The 18,321-nt window shown below is 39.8% G+C and overlaps 2 protein-coding genes across 4 annotated transcripts in view; one reads left to right on the top strand and one right to left on the bottom strand.

Moving 5' to 3' along the window:
- The first annotated feature begins 535 nt into the window (after positions 1–535).
- LOC137997153 (ZP domain-containing protein-like) lies at positions 536–8,601 on the top strand. Its single transcript, XM_068842964.1, has 5 exons — positions 536–694; positions 4,275–4,307; positions 4,862–5,444; positions 7,022–7,353; positions 7,739–8,601. Exons 1-5 carry the CDS (start codon positions 619–621, stop codon positions 7,876–7,878), a joined length of 1,164 nt encoding a protein of 387 aa, XP_068699065.1. The 5' UTR covers positions 536–618; the 3' UTR covers positions 7,879–8,601.
- The window catches only part of LOC137997154 (uncharacterized), a 36,233-nt gene continuing 25,765 nt past the window's right edge, over positions 7,854–18,321 (bottom strand). For all 3 annotated transcript variants that reach the window (XM_068842965.1, XM_068842966.1, XM_068842967.1), the window contains exon 7: positions 7,854–8,946. In XM_068842965.1, the coding sequence (XP_068699066.1) occupies positions 8,612–8,946 (335 nt within the window). In that variant the 3' untranslated portion in view covers positions 7,854–8,611. The remainder of the gene's footprint in view (positions 8,947–18,321) is intronic.

Raw genomic sequence — 18,321 nt, 5'->3', positions numbered from 1 at the left:
GGTCACAAAATAACCATTTCAACGTTGCTAACCCCTTAACGGAAGTTTTTTGCATTGAGATGTAAGATTGGAATAATTAAAACAAAAAAAACATAAGCAATATTAAGGTTCACGCGTATATATGGCGCGCTCATGCTTTACACGTAACAATCTATTTGACATATGCTGATTCGTTACGGTGGCTTGTTTCATTAATACATTGCGGAAAAAGTGTCGAAAGACTTTTCAAGTACCTCGTAAATTCCGTAATGGTATTTTTTTATTGCTGGTTTGAAATGCATTCATCAATAAAGCTCGTCTCTTTACCAGGGCTATAGCTACCATTTGTGCACGGTGAATTAATGTAAACAGCAATACCGCTTAGCTCCTTTGGTGGAAAATACGTAAAGGTGGTTTTTAATGATTGTGGACGGAAACACGAAAGTTCAAAGGACACTGACTTGTTAATGATAGGGCTTTCTTTTGCGGCAGTCAAGGATAAAGTGTTAACAAAAGAAAATATTTTTTCCGCAATGACTGAATTTATTTATTGTTTCAACTCACAGTACAGATGCCCACTCTAATGACTGGATCTAACCCAACTGGCGTTGAAAACAAGTCGTCCTCCTGAGTTTCACCATGCAGAGAATTATCTTTCTTCTTTTCTGCTTCGTCCTTCCAAGAGTAGTGAGATCCGCTTCTGAAATTGCTGAAGGTATTTTTCAAAGTACAAGTTTGTTTTCACCAAATCCATTAAGATACTTACTATTTAATTCGATTTCGAAAAGACAGGAGAATATATTTTTGTTCGGGGCTTGTAGTGGTCCGAATCTAGGGGTACAGTTGCATATGCTAAATTTAATCCTTTTTCTTTTTGATTTGCTTCTTTAAAACGGTTTTGGGGAGTGAAAAAAAAACCTAACTTAAAGGGCTTTGGGGTAAATCAATACCAACATCGCTTTTAAGGAACACAGAGGATAGATTTGTGTTCTGTATAGTTATCATAAGGAGTCAGGGGATTCTATTTTCCTATTGGAAAATTTCAAGGTCTCTTCTCTACTTTTCGTTTATGTCAGAATGAACATGATGGTACAGAGATTTTATCATTCAAAATGTCGGTGGCCAATAGCTCATTCAAGCTGAAAAGAAGTGTCTCCCAACTCCTCATTAACAAGAGCGCTCCTTTCCTGTCAGAGTATTTGAATTCATACAAAGGAAAATAATACTTTCTCGAGGACATCAGAAATTTGCCTGTTTTAGACGACGGTATCATTATCCTTTTCTGGTGTTGCATAATCTCTTATTTTGATGTCACACGCCCATTGGATCGATAGTTTTTCCGCTTTGAGAAAACAATGCAATTTCGTTAAGTTCTTCAGAAATTCCGCTGTCTATCAAATGAAGCGATTCATACTTGGTGTTTGTAATATTTGGCATTAATAATAATAATTAATAACTATTTTATTCAAATAATGATAATTTCCTTCCGGTTGTAAAAGATTGTAACAGCGACGAGAGATTGTTCTCCAATATGGCTTTGAAGAATAACTTGTTTATTTCATGAGATGTTAAAATTAAATAACTGGATGAGCGGTCACGGATGAAGGCAAGACCGTTTTAAGGTGAAATTTTGATTCGACCAGCAGTCAGTTTAATCCAATGGAGGTTCACTGCAAACATGGCACAGAACAAGACTCCCTCAGATGAAAAGGGTTCGACGAGTTTTTTTCTGGAAAGCACTTTGAGCCCACGAACAGGGGAACAGAATACAGTACAAGTGCAGATCTCATAGAAAACAAGATAAAAAAACATTAGTACATATTTACAGATAAGGTAACAGTTCGGAACTAACATCGGGAACTAGAGAAGAAAAGCAAGCTTTTAAGAAACAACAACGGCCAACCGCAGAAAAGTTCTACGAAACATCATTTGCTCAACGTTTTGGTGTGTTGATGACCAAAGAACCCTTTTGCTGTTACACACAAACTTCAATCACACTCGGGAAAGCACTCTTACATAATCCCTCGAGTACCAAGATTTTGCAACTGATTAAAACCCTTGTATATTGCTTAGCTTCGGCAAAACAAAATATCATGGCAAACTAGATCGATGATCGGCTATTTTTACTGACTATTTACAAAACTGTTTTCTTTCTAGTCACAATAACTACACCTTCTTCACTTTCAAGACACACTCACTTATGCAATTATAAAATATCATAAATGATAAACGTCTTGGAACAGCTCCTAGCGTGGTCTCAATTCCGGCAAGAAAGTATATTTTCGTTTTTTTTTTTTTTTTGCAGCCCAATGGAGGCATGTTTGAACGCCCACTCGTGTAAGAGACAAGTGTGTTGTGTTGCGCATGTTACAATTGTCCATTGCGGAAAGTTTTCAGCTCAGTACTAGTGGCGTCATGACGTCCGATACGTTTGTTTCACTTTGTTTATGTCCCGCTTGTTTTCTCTATTGAGAAAAATGACGATCTAGTTGAAAACGCTACAAATCCAATCAACTCAAACTCTTGTGGATTTCTTTGCATGACGATAACCATTGTTGTCCTTCACGTCATCCAATTTACATTTTTTTATTCTCGACTGCTCATGCGAAATATTTCATGATGTATGCTTTCATGTCCAGCATTCACATACACAGATACGAGAGGCCTCAAAGTTGTCGCTCAAGTTCTGTAAGTTTTCCATGAACTCTCTAACAAACCGAAATGGTTTCCGACTATTGATGGTCAGAGGAATTCTAATTCTGGGTTGCGGCTGTCATAGCTATTGGCCAAGAAAGGTCGCCTCACATTCTCAGAAATGAGCCAATTATTGTCAGCACATGCTCTAAGCACCGTATACCTACTTATAGGTGTAACTATGCTGGCTTTGTTTGTACCAATACACACCTGACTTCGCCCTACACAAACTAAAACGATACCGCTTATATAGTAAAGGGCTGTGTGGAAAGTATTCGCGACCTTGAACTTAACATCCGTTTTCGCACACAGCAAATAGAGTCTTGCAAAAATAATGGACAATGTGAACTGGGGGGCAGGAGAGTAAGGACGATACACTGAGCTCCAGGGAGAACGCAACACATTTGCAGAACATGTGTACTAAACAGAATACAATACGCAGAGAGCGAACTCGCAGTGAACGTCGATAACACAAGGATTTTGTAATGCGTAGAAGAACCAACCCATCAAGGTCACTCACGTATGCTTTCTACACATCATGGAAGATGATCTATGGCTGTTAATTATTGAGTCGCGTATATCTGAAAGACGAGCCCGTAAAGTTGGCTCATAGAATACTTGAGTGTTGCCTAAATGAAGCGACTTGGTATCACTAGCCAGACTAACCACTCGAAAACATGACGCCAGCAATCCGTTTGATAATAGTTAGTTTCGGGTCGTTTTGGGAACATGGAAGTCACTCATCTTGTCTTAGGACGAGTGATCTGATGCCACAAGCGAGACCACTGCTCGAAAACAAAATGAAGCCAGGTGCTATGATTTATAGCTGTTAATTCATTCATTACTCCGTTAAAAAAAATTACAGAAAATGTCTGCTTAAAACTATTGCTTTCTGCCGAAATGAAGCATTGCGATTAACGACGAGGTATCACTTCCGCCACAAGTGATACCACGGAGCCTGGTACTCGAAAAGAATATGGCGTCAGCAATCTGTTTCATTGGCTTTCTTAGAGTAGATAGAACATTGAAATCACGTTCCAACCTGTGTTTCTCTTGGATGATCTAAATGCGTTTCAACGCATAATTATGATAAGGGTGGATTTCTATTAAAAGTGTGATTACCCATCACCTTGTATTTCTGTGTCAATAGCAGGCCACAATTCGACTATTCTAGCTCATCCAGGTAGGATGCAACATTTCAGGCTTAAATGTTTCTAAAAGGTAAAAGGTAACACAAAGAGCTTTTAGCCCCCTTTCCCAAATTCATCACTTCTTCATTAAAACATGTGTCCCTAAAAACGCTAACTGATGAAATATGTATATAATATAAGCCGTAAGGGAGCAATTTATTATTATATCAATAACTTCTACTTCTGATCTCTCGGGGCTGACAGTATGGTCAGCACACCACTCAATAAATCATTGCTTGAATAACATTAATTCAGTTGTTGAAGTGAAAAAACGGCCATCTACGTTAACTTGGCGCCATTACATGATTCTAAAAAGGTGCATATAATTAATTATTTAGCATGGGTGGTTGGCTGGGTTTCTATAAATTTTGAAATGTCATTACTCGTCATCTTCTATTTCTGCGTCAACAGGAGGTCACAATTCCAGTATTCCAACTAATTCAGGTAGGATAACCTTTCAGGCTTAATTTTCTATAACAGATATGGGATAGCAAAAAGAGTTTTTAACCCCCTCTATTGATCTACCAAATTAATCACTAGTTCATTAAAACATGCATGCTTCCGTAAAAGCGATCTTCTAAAGAAATTGTTCAAATTTGCATATCATAGGTCAGAAGGGAACAATTTATTATAGTACCAATAACGTCTACGTCTTTCTTGGGGGTGACAGCGAGGTCGTCGTGCCACTCAATAAATCTGTCCCTAAATAATATTAATTCATCCTTCGACGCCTAAAAGAAATAGCCATCTTAGGTAAAGTTGCCACTGTTGATTCAAAAGATGCAAATAAGAGGGACAGTAAGAGTAACTTACTTTAGTACCGTGGGCTAAAAGGCTTTTTTTTTATTATATCAGATAAGCATGTCATTCATTTCTAAGCAGAACTTTTCGAAAAACGCATGTGGCACTTTGCGTGAGTATCCCACTGAATAGTGCACAAAATCCACACCTTGCGCAGTGATTGATTTAAATTTCTCATTTGTTGACAAAAATTGCAGCTATCAATGTCACTTGTGGCCAGAATAGAATGTCCATCACCATTCCAAAGGCCCTTCTCCCTGGCATAGACCAAGAACACCTTCGTCTCTCCAACCTGAGCTGTGGAGCCACAGAGGCAGAGACTAGCTTTACTCTTCTCACGGAACTGACAGCATGTCACACAAAAAGCAAACACACCAAAAATTTTGTGGTTTACTCCAACAAGGTGGAGGAAATTCCTATCGGACCAAATCAAATTATCACTCGTGTACGTGAAGTGGAAATCCCATTTAGCTGTTACTACTCAAACACAGGGGTCGTGTCCGCTGTTGGCCTCAAAGTTGAGAGCAGAAAAATCATTTTCTCACGTAGGGGATTTGGAAAATTTGTTCTTGAAATGAAGATATTTCCAACTAAAGATTTCCAAAACAAGATCAGGAAAGATGCATTCCCCTTTGTGGTACAACTAAGGCAAATATTGTACGTGGAGGTCAGCGTGGAATCAGACGACAGTCGATTATCTATCTTGGCAGAAACGTGCTTTGCGACTCCAGATCCTGATCCAACCAAGGAGGGATTGAAATACACCTTTATTGACCATGGGTAAATGATTCACTGTCCTGCCTACCACTACCATTCTTTAAAAAAATAATAATAGTAATTAAGTTACTGTGCTATTGGGGTAAGTGGTAGTAACTCTATCTATGATCAAGTTACGAGGGCGCGCTGTATATGAAGTTATAATCATTTTATATCCAATAAACCCGAGTAGAATAATTGTTTTATTAAAAACTCCAGGGTCAACAAATCTTCCACTGAATCACCGATTTCTGCCTCGGATATTTCCGGTCGAAAACGGCTGTTGTCTGCCATTATTTTTTTTTCTCAGAGCTTCAAAAATGCTTTCAGCTTACTTTATTGCTGACGTGTTCCTTGACCATATTAGGTACAGCAGGTATATGAACTAATAGCCTGTATCCGGCGGGCCAATGAAAATGCTGGAAATCCGATATCTGTAGTTCAGTTTTTAATAATTACAATTGTTATATAGCACTCTCATTGGTTACTTCGAGGTCACATGACATCTAACAATAAAACTGTTTCCCGCCAAAACTCTCTGAGCGGGCAACAGTGCAAAATTTATGACGTCAGAGGGTAACAGTGCACTGCTACCCGCAAATGTTGACCGACGACCACCTTTGCTGTCGCCTTTGCATGTATTTCTTTTTGTGCTATATAACAAATCACTTAATGACTGGTGCCTCGGGAAACAGTTAATTTTGTTTCCCTCGACTGTCGGAGGCAGTGTGGCCCAGTGGTTAGGGCGCTTGCCTTGAGATCCGGAGATCCCGGGTTCAAGACCCGCTCTGACCACTCGTTGAATTTGATCGTGGTAGTCCCTGGTTCAACTTCCCAGCCGCCCTTGTAAATAGCCAACTGGTTTGCCTCCAGCCAGTTGGGATTCTTAACAGTTGTTGTTGTTCTGTTCTGTCGTTTCGTTGTGTTTCATTGGCCCTGAAAAGCCCCTGTGGGGAGCGGTCAATTAAGTATGTATTGTATTATTATTATATTCTCGGGAAACAAAATCATCTGTTTCCCTCGGGACCAGTCATGAAGGTTTTAATATTGTAGGATATAATCACTTATGTCCAGAAATGTACCTAATTAGATGCACGCCCAATTTTGACATCCAACATGAGGTGTCCCCTTGGAGTCTAAGCATTTTCTTTGCCCATTTCCAACAATAACGTAAGAGTAAAAGTTAGTGTCATTTTTAGCTTAGAGTAAATGCAGCTGTTTATCCTTGCTTGAGGAGCTGCATTTGGGGGACACTTTGTGACGTTATTTGTCTGTATTCCGAGACACGAGTGATGTTGAAGTTGGAGAGAAGAGCAGGGGGACTCTTCGAGACGCTTATTGAAACCCCCCTTGCATCTAATTAGGGGGGATTTCTGGACATAAAATGTTTAACTAAAACTATAATAGACTTTTTACGCAATCGTAATTTTTAAGTACAGCTAGAAGGGCAAGATGTATGTATCTTTGTATCTTTAAATTGTAATGCAAAACCCAATCGTTGTTTCTTGCCTTTCACACCAGCACAGTTCCATCAGTGGCAAACCAATCATGTTACTTCATATTATACGCAATCAATTGTCCCATATTTTCTTCCCTTTTAGCTGCCCAGTGGATGTAGATGACACCGTACAGTTCTTACCAACTACTGATTCTCGCACTAAAAGGTATGAAATCGAAGCCTTCAGTTTTGTTGGAGATCATCAGTTCGTTTACATGCATTGCAAAGTAAGGATATGCAACGCTTCAGATCCTCACTCACGCTGCGCGAAGGGCTGCATTCCGCCGCGGGAAAGGAGGTCTCTCAACGCAGTGTCTCAAAGTAAGGACGAGGAGGCGTATTTGGCTGAAGGACCATTTATGCGTGGAGATGGAGACGAAGACGAGACAAAGGACATCGAAACGGAAAAGGACATCAGAGTTGAAGAAACAAGTGGTGAGTTGGTCAGTCAGTGTACAGTTATGCTCTCTGCAGATACGTGCAAAGACAAGTAATTAATATTTCCTCCATACGTATGGAAAAGTCGAAAAAGGAACCTGAAAATTCCCAAAATCTCTACGATAAAAATGTAAAGAAAAGAAAAAAAGCGTAGGGCAAGCAAACAATGTCTGCCCCAATTGCTCTTGTTTCAGTTTTTTGAGGTATCAGAGTTTCTGTATCGTATGATAGAAGGAAAAGATATTGGGGGGCAAAGAGGGTATTTTTTATCGGTCTTTCTTGAATTCAAGTTTAAATTTCAAAGGAGTGTTTACACCAATCAAGTAAGATGAATCCTCATCACACAAGGAAGCCTAAAATTACAATTGTTGTTTTTCTACAGCAATGCATTCCACACTTGTTGCAGCAATGGCTGTGATGGCGGTCGCCTGCGTATTAGGCGTGTCATACTTTGCGTTGGAGAAGAGAAAGCAGAGGGCATTGCACCAGTACCAACGACTCACTGTTCCTTCCGACGATTAATCACTGCCGATTGAGTTTCGTCACTTTTAAGGAGCAGTGAAGATGCCTTTTGCCGTTTTTGCTCACGCAAAACTTATCATTTATTGGCGATATTGTATTTTTAGTGATTTCCTTTGTTTATGGCAAGCAAGTATAAGTTCCACCCAAAGCACGTGATCTTGAAGCGTGTAACTTGCAACTCTTTTCCTTGGAACACAGGTTTGGGTTTTAGGACATCAATTTTATGCCCAAATATGGACAAAAATAAGATGGAAACTGCACGCGCCGGAAATGCACGAGCTACGTCACATCCAAATAAGGAAATTTTTAACTGAAAAAAAAAAAGAAAATCTAGCTCTGAACCAGTGATTTAAAACGCTTCAAGGTCATGCGCCTCTGGTTCTACAGTGTCCCTTTTGTAATCTTTTTTCCATTTGGTTGTGAACACAATTGCGCTAAGGAAAAAAGATCAAGGGCTCATTTTCGATAAAAGAATAACATCGTTACGATACTCGTATATTATACAATACTTGGTGTCGACGTTATTCTGTCGAAGTCTGACTTCTGAAATGAACGCCCCGTGGCCACTGAAAGCGATTTGACCCCGTTATCGAAAGAACAGTTCTTCTTTCGCACACCGTAAACAGATGAATCAGTACGTCTTGGAGTTTTCTTCTTGTCTCAAAGTTCTTTAGTTTTTATGTTATTGTTAGCATACGTTGAATAAAAGTCTTTGAAAAGCGACTGAGATAATTTATGTGAAACTTCCTACCTCCCGCGTTTTGTTTTTGAATGTTTCAGAATAGTCTTTATTACAAACTGCAATATTGCACCGAGGGCTAGAATTTCCTGTTGGTGGCTTCGGTGAAACTTCTTCATTTATGGGTCTCTTTGCATGGTGTGAGTCATCAAATTGGTTTATAATGCAATCAACTTCGTTTCCTCCGCCATTAATAAGTTGCTGCTGGTTATCATTAGGGGCTTGCCTTTTCTGACAGATGTAAATTACCAAGGGACCAGCAATTGAAAGAAGCGATAATGCACCAATGGGTATCCAGTAAGTTAAACGGAAGACGTCAGGGGGGACAGCTGAAGAGAAAATAACAAAATAATCTCTCAATAATACGAACAACAGAGCCCTTTTTAAAACAAAAAGTACGACACAGATTAAAGTACCTAAAACTCAGATATTATCTGTTGATAAAATGGATCCTTCCATCAAGAGCAGACAATTTACAGTGTGATCGTTGTGTGCAATTACTTTCAAGTATGAACTAAAGAATTGAAATGTAGGCTCACATTTTACGGAAATCTCTCTTTCATGTTGGGTAAAGTTACTAAAACTGAGATCAGAGTATTTATACGATGCACTTGAACAACACAAATTACTTGACTTTAAGGGTGACTTCCGCTCAGATTGTCGAAATGTCAGTCAATGTCACCAACAACAGTCCGCCTTCTTAGGACTACTCTCACCCAGACGATCTTAAGTGTTTGTATCACAAAAAAATGAATTTTCGAATCGCTCAATTTCACTTACAAATTCCCCGGGCGCCGTTACCTTGACTAAATGTGACGTTCAGGTTGTCCTATTGTTCTGACGCGAGAGGCTTTTGAGTAATAACGGTAGGGAAACCATAGACCTCTTTCATAATGGCCGCCACATAAAATGTTTTTTTGTTCTTGTTGTTTTTTTTTTCAAAATGAGGGCAGTAGGTATAATAAACATAAATACAAGGAATACAGAGGTCATCGCTCTTTATGGTCTACAGAGTGTTTTCACGTAACGTCACGGCGGCATGTTCGTGTTCCTGAGCAATGGAACGGCGGCCACGATGGTGTTCCAAACCAATTCCCCGGGAATTGAGCGCTATTATCATGCAAACGTTTTCTTGTTTCGGTGGAAAAACAAGGTTATTGATCACGTGAGTGAAAACACTCTATAACACGTCACAATTATTCAAGATTACGGCACCCGTGAAATTTGAAAACAATGACGCGATTCTTAAATTCATCTATTTCAGATACAAACGCTTCCTTTGGAACTCTGTCAAACAAATTTGAATGTAGACATTACTTCGTGGATTGAGGTTCCCTTTATGCAGCAGCTTCAACTTAGGGTGTTGCCAGCAGTTACGTCACAAAGAGAAAGGCGACATTTCACGCTTGCGCAGTATTAGTTCATCGTGAGACCTTAGCCGCGTGCTGCGATATCATTTACAAGTGAGATTTCTCATCCTACATTTTTGGTAGTAGCCCAGAAGTCCCGTTGTACAATAATTACGTATGATGTTTATCACGAAAGCTGTTCCTTTTATAAAGCTTGTTTTCACCGGGAACGCAAACATAAGCACATTCCCCATAAGCAGACGCGTGGCTTTCTGTTAATTAAAAAAAAGAAAATTATTCATGAGCGAAACAGCCTATTAGATCACCAACAATACGTCACGTGCATGAGCTTTAAACAGTACTTAGTGTCTTTTGTCCTAACTAAAGTTACTAATGATAAGAACGCGATCGAGTGTGGGTTGCTTGTGCGTATGCTTGTGCCGCCATTTAGAACCAGCCCATAATATGGGCGATTCGCGAGTTACGTAATTCGCATCAAAAATAAGAACATTATAAATAAATAAATGACAGCGAACAAGCTAATTAGACACTGATATAATAGACAAAGGAACTGAATTTATTACTTACGCCTCGCACTAAAAGAAGCAAACAACCAAACAAATAGCAACCGCGCTTAGAGATGAAAAAAGACCGATAAACAATAATAAGATCATCAAACAGCAATGATGGGTGAAAACGAAATCATACGACCAAGTATGTACCCAAAAGAGGTGTTCGAATAGATTTTTATGTTTCATGCTTGAAATCTCTTTTCTGTTATGAAGTGAAATCTCAAAGAATTTCGGAAAACCGATGCAAAAATGACGTGAAACAAGAAAATACCGTGTTTTATTCTCTTTCGCATCCCTATGTAATTCTGCATTGAAATGGCACGATGAAGGCTCACTCATGAGCAGTTTTCAGGTTTTAAAGCTCCACATCTTTTCAAGAATTCAGCAAAGTAAGATGAGTAAACTCCATGCTTCTATTCTGTCATCTTCCAGGGTGTGCTCAAGTGTGCTTTTGACGTGGGGTAAGGAAAACACTTTGTGACGGTCTTTTTTTTTTCTGGAAATACGTGATATAAATCAAGTGAAATGATGTTTAAAAAACAAGCAGCAGTGTTTTATCGGGCGTTGCCCAGTGTTTTTAGACCCGATAAAACACGTGCTGTAGTTTTTTGAACGGCTTCAAAAACTTTCTACAAAAAGTGTGTCCCTCTGGAGTCCTAATAAAGGTTCAAGTTGTGGGGGGAAGATCTTAGCATACAAGAAAAACAAGTGGACCTTATAAGCGGTATGGTAATTCTACAAGCATGTCCTTTCTTTGTTGCAGTCGATTGTTGAAGAAGGTTGGTTAAAAATGCTGCGTGAGAGAACGTTCAGAGAATTGAAAACTGCCGATGAAGAAAAAACCTTGTTGGAAAATTAAAATCCTTTCCCAAATCAACGATATGCCACGAATTGGAATTCGTCACAAGAATATCTATACATAACATATAATATAAGAAAAGAGAAACATAACAATACTATGACGTGACCGGAGACACGAACAGGGCAGGGCCCCAATTGCAACGTATCCCCTAGGCTCAAAAATTAGAATTAGGCTTACATGGTAGAATAAATTAGACTTACATAAAAGAATAAGAAACAAAAAAGTATGCAAATTAATTGACAAATCATGGCGGACTATAAGTTTGTAGTAGACCTCTAAAGTGATCGTTAAGATGGACTCTAAACCAAAAGAGATCCTGGCTAGACTGAGCCAGGTAAGCTGTTCCACAACTTAACAGTCCTAGAAAAATAGCTGTTACAATAGTATTCCTGATTGTGCCTAGAAAGTAGGTCAAAGTTGGCTGGATGAGTGGCAGTTTGAATGAAACGTCCAAAATTACAAGTAACAGTATTTGTCTACGAAAATCAAGAGGTAGTAGGTTAAGCTGGTCTAATCTATTGATATAACTGACTTCTCTTGGAGGATAGTTCAATATAAACTTAGTGGCACGCCTCTGAATGTTCTCTATCAGTCTGCGATGTTTTACTTAGTAGGGCGACCACACACTTGATGAATATTCTAGTAACGGCCTGACAAGCGCCGTGTATAACAACTTTCTCGTCTGGACGTCACGAATGTCCCTGGCACACAGCCTCTTCACTAGACCAAGTACCCTATTCGCCTTTGCACACATCTGCTCGATATGACTATTCCATGCGCAGTTACCAGAGACAGATACGCCCAAGTCAGAGATTTCAGGAGAGTGCGATAATACTCCCTCGCCAAGATGATATGTGTTGAGGGGCTTTCTACGAGATCTTCGCTTGGACATACGCAAAACTTTACATTTAGTAGTGTTAAATGTCATCCTATGATCGCTGCTCCATGAATGTAAACCATCTAGGTCAGATTGCAACAAGGCAGGAGAACTTATACAGTCTATAGGCCGGTAAAGTTTGCTGTCGTCCGCAAAAAAGGGCGAGACTTGATCCATGCTGTACGTAGGACGGCATTTCGTTTTGCTAAAACCAAGAACAACAGAGGCCCCAATATGGAGCCCTGTGGTACCCTACATGTTACAGGTAGCCAATCCGAGAAGGCACCCTCAAGAAGGACCCGCTGTTGTCTATTTGACATATAGCTCGCAAACCATCGAAGGGCGGTGCCTGAAATACCATGGAGGTGGGGTTTAGTCAATATAGGAGGTCATGGGGCACCTTGTCAAATGCCTTAGAGAGATCGAGGTGTAGGACATCTACCTCTTGACCTCCAGAAACCATGTCCAGGATGTCATGAGATACCTCTCTAATACTTGCGTAACTGTTGATTTCCCTCGTAAGAATCCAGGTTGCAGATTGTACGGTAGAGGTGCAAAGTGTGGATAGCAGTGGTTAAAGACGCACCTTTCTAACACTTTTGAGACTATGCAAAGCAGGGAAATCGGTCGATAATTCTCTGCCAGAGTCGGGTCGTTTTTTTTGAAAACTGAAGAGACATTTGCACGTTTCCACGGTGCGGGTACCACCCCATGTGACAGAGATAAGTTGAATATTTTACACAAGGAAGGCGCTACCTCAGCTGCTGTATTTTTCAGGAGGGATCCTGGGATGTTGACAGGCCCACATGGTTTATTAGGGTCAAGACCAAGAAGAACCTCCCTCACTTCAGAGACTGTAATTTCAATAGAATCCAGTTCTTCTCCGACACCACTGAGGGGCAGAGCACTAAGTGGTGGCGAGGCCGTACTCGCCGGATTAAACACAAAATTAAAAAACGTATTTAGGATGTTAGCTCTGTCCCGACTGTCAGTTGCAAGTTTATGTCCGTCCCTAAGAAAGTTAGGGGAGGGTCTATCGCAAGTAGATGACTTGATGTAGGACCAAAAGCGCTTGGGATTTTCTGAGATGGATGCCTTGAGTTTTTCTGCATGCTCCTTCTTTTTCCGCATAAGCACTTCCTTTACAGAGCGTCGTAGCTCGATAAAGTTGGCTTCAGTCGATGACGAGCGCTTACGTTTAAGTTTTTTTCTCGCGTGGTCTTTTTTCTTTAACAATAATCTTAGTTCATTGTCTGTCCAGGGCAGATCATTCACGCTTCGTGCTTTGCATTTAGGAATACGATCATTAGCAGCTGCAACAAAGAGATCATACCAATTGTCAAGTGAGGCGTCAACATCATCGGGAACAATGCATGCGTCCCACGGGGTATTTCGGAATGTCTCTTTGAGTCCTAACCAGTCAGCACAGTGACGCTTGAAGTTATACACAACGCGTTTTGTTTTCGATCTTTTAGGGACTTTTAGATCCAACTCGAAACTAATTAATTTGTGATCTGTACAAATTATATCGTCAAATCCATGGATGTGTTGGACTTTAGTGGGAATAGTAGTGAGAATTAGATCCAAAGTGTTTTTGCCCTTGGTCGGAAAGTCGATTAACTGCCACAAGGAGTTGTCTTTCACCAGCTTGGTAAAATAATTGTAATAATAATAATAATTACATTTATATAGCGCAGACCTCTATATGAATATATTCAGTCGCGCTTCACAATATTTTAAAATAAAATTATGTCAAACCGTCACGTGAACTAAAAACATAAGAAACTATTAAAAACTACAACCATATACCTATTTAAAAGCTAAATTAAAAATGAGACATGAGTAGAAAAACCTATTTAAAAGCTAAATTAAAAAAATGAGTTTTAACAGCAGTCTTAAAAGTGTCCAATGACTTTATGTTGCGAATTGTTAAAGGTAATGCATTCCAAAGATAAGGTGCAGCTGACTGGAATGCACGATCGCCCAGGGTTGGACGGGTCTTAATGCTAGGTAACTCAAGTAATAAAGAGTCGTTTGACCTAAGGGAGTATCTGGATTGCTTTTTGATGCAAATTAAATCAATCTGGTAATTACGAGCTAGACCGTATAAACACTTAAATGTCAAAAGCAAAATCTTAAACTTTATGCGGTAACTAATCGGGAGCCAATGAAGGTTAAAAAGCAATGGTGTAACATGACAGAATCTTGGTGCTCCTATGACCAGCCGAGCTGCGGCATTCTGTATACGTTGGAGTTTCATGATATGTGAATTCGGGAGGCCATATAATAGGCTATTACAATAATCTACTCTACTGGTTATAAAAGCATGAACTAATGATTCGGTAGTTGGACGACTTAAATATTTCCTAATTCTACGTATGTTATAAAGATAATAAAAAGCAGATGAGCAAGTTTTGTTAATATGACTTAGCATACTCATTTTCGAGTCAAACCAGGTTCCTAAGTTTCGAACTTCACATGATGGAGCAATTTGGGAGTCGCCAACCAATAACATACTGATGTTGCTGACTTTCTGAAGTTGTTGTCGCGTTCCAATTAGAAGACACTCTGTCTTATCTGAATTCAGTTTTAACTTATCCTTGTGCATCCACTGACTGATATCAGCAATACATGATTCCATGGCAGTTAAGGCAGCAGTTTCCTCCAATCATTTCCTGGTCTAAACGCGATATACAGTTGTGTGTCATCTGCATAACAATGGAGATTAGGAAGATGTGACTCGACGATCTTAAAAAGCTTGCTAGCATAGAGAGAAAATAATAATGGCCCGAGACAGCTACCTTGTGGAACTCCAAATTTAAGATTAAAAGTATTCGATAGAACACCATCGATATAGATACGCTGGGTTCTATTAGAGAGGTACGATTCAAACCAATTAAGTGCAGAACCTGAAATTCCAAAATCAAATTGGAGGCGATCTAAGAGAATCCGATGATCCACAGTATCAAAAGCGGCGCTTAAATCGAGAAGCACAAGCAATGTGACATGCTTATCTTCCATGCTCATCAAAATGTCATTCTTGACTTTAAGTAGGGCGGTTTCTGTACTGTGGTGCTGTCGATAGGCAGATTGCAATGTAGGAAAAAGATCATTCTCATTTAAGTAAGACTGGATCTGATCAGCTGCCACTCTTTCAGCCAATTTTGAAACAAAGGAAAGATTGCTGATAGGTCGAAAATTTTTAAAAACAAAGTCAAGGCCTTGTTTCTTTAACAGTGGTGTGACAACCGAATCTTTCCAAATAACAGGGAAAAATCCAGATTCAAGCGACAGGTTTATCATGGTTGTTAATATCGGAAGTAACTCATCAAGGCAATCTTTCATGATGTTCGTAGGAACAGGATCGAGTAAACAGGATTTTGTCGGCGTTCTAAGCACAAGTTTCCTTAAATAGTCCATGTCTACACGGTGAAAAGCAGTAAAGGAAGAAGAACACTGAGAAGAATGGCGGCTGATAGTACTGCATGACTTCGGAATTGCATCAAGGCTAACGCGAAGATCGGATATTTTCTTGACGAAGAACGAACCCATGTCGTTAGCCAAAGTTAACTTGTCGCCGTGCTTTAAAAAGGGCGATTCTGCTGACTGATTTAACAGTTTCTTTGTAGCAGCAAAAAGCTTACGTTGATTATCAGAGATGTTGCTGATGAAATCTGTATAGAATTCACAACGAGACTTGTTCATAAGAAAGACAGCTTTATTCCGAAGAAGTTTGAAAGATCTCCGGTCAGATTCAGACTTTGTAGACCTCCCGTTGCGCTCAGCTATCCTCCGGAGACGTTTCACAGATCTGATCTCATCGGACAACCATGGGGCTTGAGCTCTTTGAATCATGGTTTTCTTCCGCTAAGGAGCATGTCTGTCAATGATGGATTTTAGAGTAGTGCCAAAACAACCAACGAGATCAGCAAGACGTTTAGGAGTGTTTAGTAACAATTCTGAATTACGAAGATCGTTCTTAAACTTGGGAAGATTAATCGATTTGATTTTCCGAAACCACGTTTCCTTGGCAGAGGATTCTGACTTAAAACTTTTTAAGTTAAACAATACAGTCGCATGGTCGGATAGAAAGGAGCCTAAAATTGGTGTGTCTTGAATGATACTGTCCATTTTCCTGGTTATGACTAAATCCAGTATATGTCCTTCAACATGAGTTGCAAAGTGGACATGTTGAGCTAGTCCTAAAGAATCAAGTAGGTCCACAAATGATTCTGCATCGGGTTTATCCACAGCATCAACATGGATGTTAAAGTCACCACATAACAATATGGGCTCCGTGCATAAAACAAATGATTCAAGGTACTGGGAGAATTCGGAAACAAAGGAAGAGATTGTTACAGGATGCTTTGTAGAGTAAGGAGGTCTATAGACGACAGCAAGCCGTAAGCGAAAAGATCCATCAATTAAAATCCATTCCGAAAGTTCAAAAGAGCACCACGTAGGAGCAACAACCTGCTTGACAATTATATTTGAACGAGTGATCAAAGCTGTACCTCCACCATTACGGCCGGATCTATGTACATCATACAACTTGTAACCATCGGGAGTACATTCAGCTTTCACCGCGGTATCTTTATCCGAAAACCACGTCTCACTAATTGCCAAGATGTCCAATTTATTGTCATGTATATAATCGACAAGACTCGCCGTTTTATTCCTTAATGATTGAGCGTTCCATACACAAACTTTAAGGTGACGTGCATCGAGAGAGTTCGGAGGAGAGGTGTTAATTTGAATCAAATTAGCCGGATTAACATGGAGACAAAACTCTACTCCTTTCAATGGTTGATTAGTAAATCGTGAATGAAATCGGTCGACGTAAATGAGATTGTTGACATTAACACCCTTCGGACGCGTATAACAATAGTCCAGATGATTGCGTTGACTCTCGTTCACGCATAATGAACCAGTATTCCAGTGAGATTCGTTTACCAAATTATTATATTCGCTTACAAAATAGTCAGTAGGAATATAAATAATAAATCGACGGCGATTTTGAGTTTTCTTATTTTTTCTCAGACGCCCGGCGCGTCTTCCTCTGTATTTTAAAATACCACAGGCTTTAAGCTCTCCATAAACTCTGGTCGATATCAAATATTGTCTTGAGACCCTGATGTTCAAAAGTTGACTCCTCGAGTAATTAATGCAGGAACGAGTTACCTGCGAATGCAATGGCTGCTGTGCAGGCGGCGGAGGCAAATAATAAGTTCGAACTTGTGTTTGAGAGACCGGCCCTGGAAACGGAAACGGAAACGGAAACGTCGACAAAAATGGTGATGTCAATAGGAGGGTCGTGACCCGGAACAGCCAACGATGTTAAACCCCGCTTAGTCATTTTGGTCAACGCTCTACCAGTTCGATGAAAATTCCTTGTTAGTCTTTGCTTCCCAGCACACAAACGAACAGCATGGTCCAAATAAATCTCACCGCATCCGTCCAGAAACCCAGTACTGACTTTCAAAAATCCCATGTCGCATCGCATCTACCATCAACAATGTAGGAGTAGTTCTCGATAACGAAAAAGCCAAAAAAAAAGCAAAAAACACATAAAATATAACTGAGCTGAAATAAACGTGGCTGCCATAATGGGCGCCCGCTGATTGATGAATTGAATTGATGAATTGAATTGATGAATTGAATTGTAAAGACAGTCCCCAACTTTTTGTTCGTAGCAGTTTGCCAGTCGATTTCAGAGAGGTTAAAATTCCCTATTAATAGTATGTGATCGAATTTTGCTTTCGAGGCCAGCCTTGCATACGGCGAGAGCTACTGAAATTTAAACTGACCAATCAGAATTCAACGAGCGGGAAAAACTGTGCTATCCAAATGTCACGCCAATTGTTTACATTCTGATTGGTTAGATCGATGGACATTCGTTAAGCCTTCTCTTGTGACTCTCGACCGTCGCTTCTTTGAACTCAGCGGGACAGAAATCACGCATTGTTCTGACAATAAATTTGGCAATCCACTTTATCCAGTTTATAGGTTGGGTTAGCCCGTGATTAACAACCAGGATCGATTTT

This window comes from Montipora foliosa, chromosome 3, assembly GCF_036669935.1.
Source record: "Montipora foliosa isolate CH-2021 chromosome 3, ASM3666993v2, whole genome shotgun sequence".
Classification (NCBI taxonomy): domain Eukaryota; kingdom Metazoa; phylum Cnidaria; class Anthozoa; order Scleractinia; family Acroporidae; genus Montipora; species Montipora foliosa.
This window is presented reverse-complemented; position numbering and strand designations above follow the sequence as displayed.